The sequence below is a fragment of the Fomitiporia mediterranea genome (genome assembly GCF_000271605.1).
Source record: "Fomitiporia mediterranea MF3/22 unplaced genomic scaffold FOMMEscaffold_5, whole genome shotgun sequence".
NCBI lineage: Eukaryota > Fungi > Basidiomycota > Agaricomycetes > Hymenochaetales > Hymenochaetaceae > Fomitiporia > Fomitiporia mediterranea.
Window position 1 is genome coordinate 2,242,332 of NW_006760390.1, and position 5,593 is coordinate 2,247,924.

Sequence of the window (5,593 nt, forward strand, 5' to 3'; positions counted from 1 at the left end):
CCCTCTTCTATTACCAGTAGTAAAGCCTTCTCTGATATAGAGGAGGCTAAGCTAAGTCAAGCTGTTTAGGCAGTTTTAGTATCTGGTACTTATCCTAATTCTGCTAGATTTATTCTTTCTAAATCAGCTACTATAAAGCAATTTGGTGTTTCAAGATTTTCCATCAATAGAAGACTTAAAGGCATTTCTAATTGTTTTAATTCTCATTTGTCTCTTCAACTTTTATCTTCATCCTAAGAAACTATTTTAAAAGATTGGACCAAATCTCTTTCTTCTAGAGCTATTCCTTTAACTCATAAACTTTTTAAAGAAAAAGTTGGAATGATTATTAAAAAGTAAGTTAATTTATTATTCTTTAATAATTATAATAAGTGTAATGAATTCTGGAAGCAGAGGAGGAGGAAAACGAGAGGTAGAGGAGAGTAAGAAGCAGACATTAGAACATAGGCAAGAGACTCTAAGTCATCACAACAAGCCTGTTCCTGTATAAAGGACCATATATTCTATTAATTAATAGAGTGTATATGACTAATAGACTGTACTTACCTTTATTTCTGCCCAGACCAAAGTAAATTGGTCTGGATAGGATTGAAGTCGAGTCTGTGTACTGAGTGAATGCACGCGCGAATTTCTCTAAGTTTAGTTTCCCACGAGTGTGCGTTTCCTGGTGAATCACGTCGAACGCTCAGTTTTGAGTCCTTCACGCGTAAATTCAATAAAATATTTATTTTTTAATTTTACAAAAAATTAAAACATATGTTTTGTAGCTAATATGAAGACCTTTCTAATAGTATTTTTTTTGTGAAATAATAATGAGTTTTGGTAATTATAGACTGCAAATACCCTTAAAGTGAGCGTTTCTGGGTGAAATACAGTATGTGCAATTCAATCGGTTGTCATCGGACTTGCTATTTATCACAAGCGTCAATTAACAGTCCCGGTATCTTGGGGGCAGGGATAGGCGAATGCCTTGTCGGTTTATCTTCAGTACACAACAATTGATGACCTGCGGGGTTGCTTACATCTTGAAATTGGGTTGGTCATTTCTGTGTTCCGACGGGGAATTATGAGAAGCTCGCTGTTCATGGACTTCATTTCCATCATCTCCGAGCGGTCAGATGCTGAGTGACTTTGTGCTTCGATTCGATTTTAGTGGCGACGCCCCGGCGAAACACATTGATCGCTTTGCTCATGTGCTCCTTCCTCCGCCCGCCTCATTAACGATCCTGGGATTTCTTTGATATGTAGCTGTTATCACTATGTAGTTGCATATGCATATGTTGTCGTGACATGCACAGAAATTGTGAAAATAAAAGCGCGAAGGATATTTGTCCCATTGTATTACCGTATTTGTACTCGGCTGTGATGGCCTTCCATACACGGCTATTGTCGTCCGCCGACGCTGTTGTCGACAACGAGCTCGCGAACGCGCATCACCAGATTCCAGCCGACTTACGACTCAGCGGCTGCTGCCAGCGCGGACACAGAGACTTGCATCAGCACCGAAGGGCAGGATGAATATGAACAGGGGAATGCTGTGTGTGACTTTGCTTTATCTCGATTATTATTGTCGGCTGCTAAGCCACTTTCTCCGACCAGCGACAGCAACGCCAGCGGAAATCCCTTTCCGCCAGGCTTCCCGTCCCAGGCTAACCAGGACGCTGCGTTTTTTAACGGCCTCGATGCCTCCTCGTCGAAGCAGCTCGCCGCCATCGCCGCCGCTGCGAATGCTCGTCGCGCCCACGCCCAGGCAACAGCGGGCGGGCCAACCTCGGCTAACTACATCGGAGGAATAGCCCCATCTCAGCTCCCAGTCCGTGCAGATCAACTTCAGTCCTTCTCACCCACCGCCAGCGTCCATCAGCCGTCCTTTCCCCCCACGGGTCTCGCCCCCTCCATTCCACCCAACATGCAGCCCAACATGGCGCCACAGCCCAACCTCCTCGCACAACGCCAGCAGATATCGCCACAACAGGCTGCAGCCATCTCCAAGAATCGTAAAATGAGTTTTCTTCAGGGACTTAGCAGAATAATGGCCTCCCGGAACGCCCCTCTTCCGAGCAGTATATCGGGTGTCGAGGCAGCGTATGACCCCAACACATCACCATGGAGGGACTTTGAACCTGCGTCAGAACTAGGCGGAGTCAAGCTCGCGGGTAAAGATATTGATCTATATAAGCTATGGTGTTTAGTTTTTTCGGCCGGAGGAGCCGGCAGGGTGCAGCAACAGGGTGCTTGGACCAACATAGCCCAACAGTTTGATTTACCGCAACAGCTCCCGCATCCGCAGGAGGACGGGAATACGTTAACAGCTGTAGCTCTTGCCAAGCTTTATATCAAAGTCCTCGGAGCCTTCGAGGAATTCTACTATAGAGGCATGTCCGACACGCAGCGGCAGGCCATGGCTCAGCAGGGAAGACTTCCAATTCCTGCTTCCTCCCTTCACGGACATAACATCTCTCCTCCCGGCTCGGCGGGCAACTTGGCCCAGAACCAGCCTTCTGCGGGTGCGGATGCAACCGCACATCCTCCTTCCTTTGGCGTCACTTCTTCAGAGAATGAACTTGATGCAGAAGCAAGGAAACGGAAGGTAGAAGAAAGCGCGGGAAGCAATGACGATAACAACGGCAAACGAAGAAAAACAGGTGTGTTTGTGGTGTTGTTTTTAATCCGCGCATTCAGAGAAGACGCTAATTTTAATCAATCAGATTCCGGATCTCCTGAATTATCGGTAATTGCTTACATCCTGTCACCGGAGGATAAATACTAATGACTTGCTTCTTCTTCAGACCAACACTTCTGAAACCGCACCACATCCTCGAATGTCTGCCCCACCTACCTCAAACACGCGAGTAAAGGCGAGGCGGAAAATAGAATATTTACCTCTTTCCCGGGAGATTGAAACGGCAGGTGGACGAGACGTCTCCGCGATTCAAAATGAGTTACAACGTCTGACACGCGGACAACACCTGCGTGATATCCACGATTGGGGAAAGGTTCATGTTGAGGCCTTGCTCATGTCCATCCGCTCACGTCTCTCAGTTGAGCTTTCCTATGGTCTCACGACACTTGTTATCCTTTCAACAATGCGGAGTCAGGGCCATGACACTGGATTTTTAATAACTCAATGCGGAGATCTGCTGGACGAGGTCCTGGATTTACTTCAAGACCTGTCTTTTCCGAATGGAACGGACGTTGATACTCGTTCGGGCAATGACGAAGTTATCACGAATCGTCGTTTAGTCGGGTTGGCTCACGAGGAGGTCTCAACCCCATTTGCCGCGGAGAAGAAACAAAGCGACTATGATCCCAGTATACAAGGGCCTATGCAACGGCGCGCAGACCTCATTCGCTTAATCTTGAATATCCTGCGGAACCTAAGCGCGGTTACCGATAACCAAGCATTTATGGCACACCATCCACTCCTTGTCGACCTCCTTCTACGACTTACGTCAATGCAAATATCAGAAGGGCACCCCCCAGCTGCGGCTTCTGATGCATTATTGTTGCCCGACCTTATTGTAGTCAGAAAAGATGTTCTCAACATCTTGGTAAATCTTGGTAGAGTCATTGCCCTAGCACCCGCATCATCACATACAGACACGTCACCGTCGAGTGCGGCACCAGAACGGAGAGCTCGACTTATCTTTGAACTCGTCTCCTCATATCTGATCGATCCAAGTGAAGCTGTTGGTCCGTTCACATGGGTGGTACAATCTGGCGCTCCGATGACTCCATCGACTCGAGCGCCCCTCTTACCGGATGCCGCACTAGAAGTTTTCACTCAAATTAGCCACCCAGATGTGAATCGCAAGGTTATCTCTCGTGCGGTCCCACTGCGGCAACAATGGAGCTTATTTGAGGCGCTAGTCTACCGCTTACCGAGTTCAGATAACGATTACAAAGTCCTGATGACTCGTGAGGAGTCGTGGATTAGCTATCTCGAGAAACTCGTCCTGGGCTTGTATTCGCTCGCGTTCTTAATGCCGCCGGAGTTGAAGAAACGCGTGAAGGAGGATCGTGGGCTAAGCTTCCCGAAAGTCATGATGCGCTTCGTTAAGAAAATCATGACTGGCGGTCCGCAACAGATGGACTTCCGAATGCACTTTGCGACTTGTGCCCGTAGGTCGGTCGAGACAATGAAAGTGATTGATGACGGAGAGGACTCGTTCAACGTTGATCAGCCGAGTATAGCTCCGCTTTCATTTGGTGTAGGCTATGGTGAGGCTGCAGATAGCAAGGTGGAAAAGGGCGATGGACTATTAGGTGGTCATGAGGACGAGCTATTGTGGTCTGTCATGCTTCAGCGCGAGGTGGACGAGGTGATGTTCTCAGAGCTGGAGAGTCTTGCACGTGTCGAGAAGGAGATCCGTGTACATTAATACGTCGAATACCTGTCTTCTTGTTTTTTTATCGCTTTCGAAGGATCATTAGTAGTGTATGTTATGTATTGTGGCCCTCGGTTCCATGTCTTTTATAAAATACATTGTGTTGACCAGACCTGGTTAATCAAATTTCCCACATCATTATTATAAATATGTAAGTATAAATGGTCAACCATACATTGAACCTTATGGATAAACATGGGGATCATCGCGCCAAAATTCCATCCGATCATCACGAGAAATACCACAGTAGTATGTAAGCACCAACGAGACCGAGCAACACCTTTGCTTGAGGAGTCAAGTTGATGATACCACCAGCACCTTCAGTTGGGGAGGCAGGCGCAGGAGCTCCACCAAGCGTCTGTCCCTTCCCAGCGAACGGAGTCGTTACACCAGGAGAAGCAACGGCAAGCCGTTCGATGGCATTCTTCAATTTGTCCCTACTCGCACCAACTTCCTCATGTACCTTCTTATTACCCTGTAAGAAAATGAACGTAGGCCTAAGTAATTAAAATAAATTAGATTAATGAGTTTCAGAGTGCACAGGAAGGTACCCACATCGCTGTGACTCCATATTCTTGCGCGATTGGTTTCGCTTGCTCCACATCGCACTTGAGGAAGTTGGCATTCTTGTAATTCTCTGCCAATTCCTTATAGAAGGGAGCAATCATCTTGCATGGACCACACCTATCGATAATGTCTGTCAATTCTCAGCGTGGCGTTAGCTAGAAGCATCACTCTGACCATGTGGCGTGGAAGTCGATGATCTGGAGAAATAACCATTAGAAGCCTTTCGAACTTCTTACTTTGAGAGAAAGAACGTACGGTTAGTTTGTCATTCGGCTGTATGGCTAGAAAGTCATTAAGATCTTTAAGGCTTGTGATCTCGGTTACAGTGATAGCCATGGTTGCTGGGATGATGAGGGTTACTGACTGTGCTGCGGGCCAGCTCATCCGGCGCTCGAAATTAGGGACTGCAGTGGAAACCGTCACCAAAAACCGCAATCCGCAACCGCGGATAGGTTATCCGCGGTTGAAATTCTCACGGTAACCGCAGTAACCGCGGTTACACTGCCAACGTTCGACTCCATACACTTACTTTTTTGTTTTTGTATTTTCCTCTTTGTTTTCAACACAAAACACTATTTTTACAAGAAGCAAATATTTGTATTGAATACAAACTATGGACAGGGTATATACAGAAAATG

At 46.8% G+C, this 5,593-nt stretch overlaps 2 protein-coding genes across 2 annotated transcripts; one reads left to right on the forward strand and one right to left on the reverse strand.

The window, feature by feature from the left end:
• The first annotated feature begins 1,231 nt into the window (after window positions 1–1,231).
• FOMMEDRAFT_19453 (uncharacterized protein) lies at window positions 1,232–4,519 on the forward strand. Its single transcript, XM_007265723.1, has 3 exons — window positions 1,232–2,645; window positions 2,709–2,731; window positions 2,790–4,519. The coding sequence occupies exons 1-3, from the start codon at window positions 1,922–1,924 to the stop codon at window positions 4,380–4,382; spliced, it is 2,340 nt and encodes a 779-aa protein (XP_007265785.1). The 5' UTR covers window positions 1,232–1,921; the 3' UTR covers window positions 4,383–4,519.
• A 98-nt stretch (window positions 4,520–4,617) lies between these two features.
• FOMMEDRAFT_155309 (thioredoxin-domain-containing protein) lies at window positions 4,618–5,291 on the reverse strand (the record flags this gene model as incomplete). Its single annotated transcript, XM_007265724.1, has 4 exons — window positions 4,618–4,885; window positions 4,944–5,072; window positions 5,130–5,152; window positions 5,211–5,291. The coding sequence occupies 4 exons, from the start codon at window positions 5,289–5,291 to the stop codon at window positions 4,618–4,620; spliced, it is 501 nt and encodes a 166-aa protein (XP_007265786.1).
• Window positions 5,292–5,593: the final 302 nt, after the last annotated feature.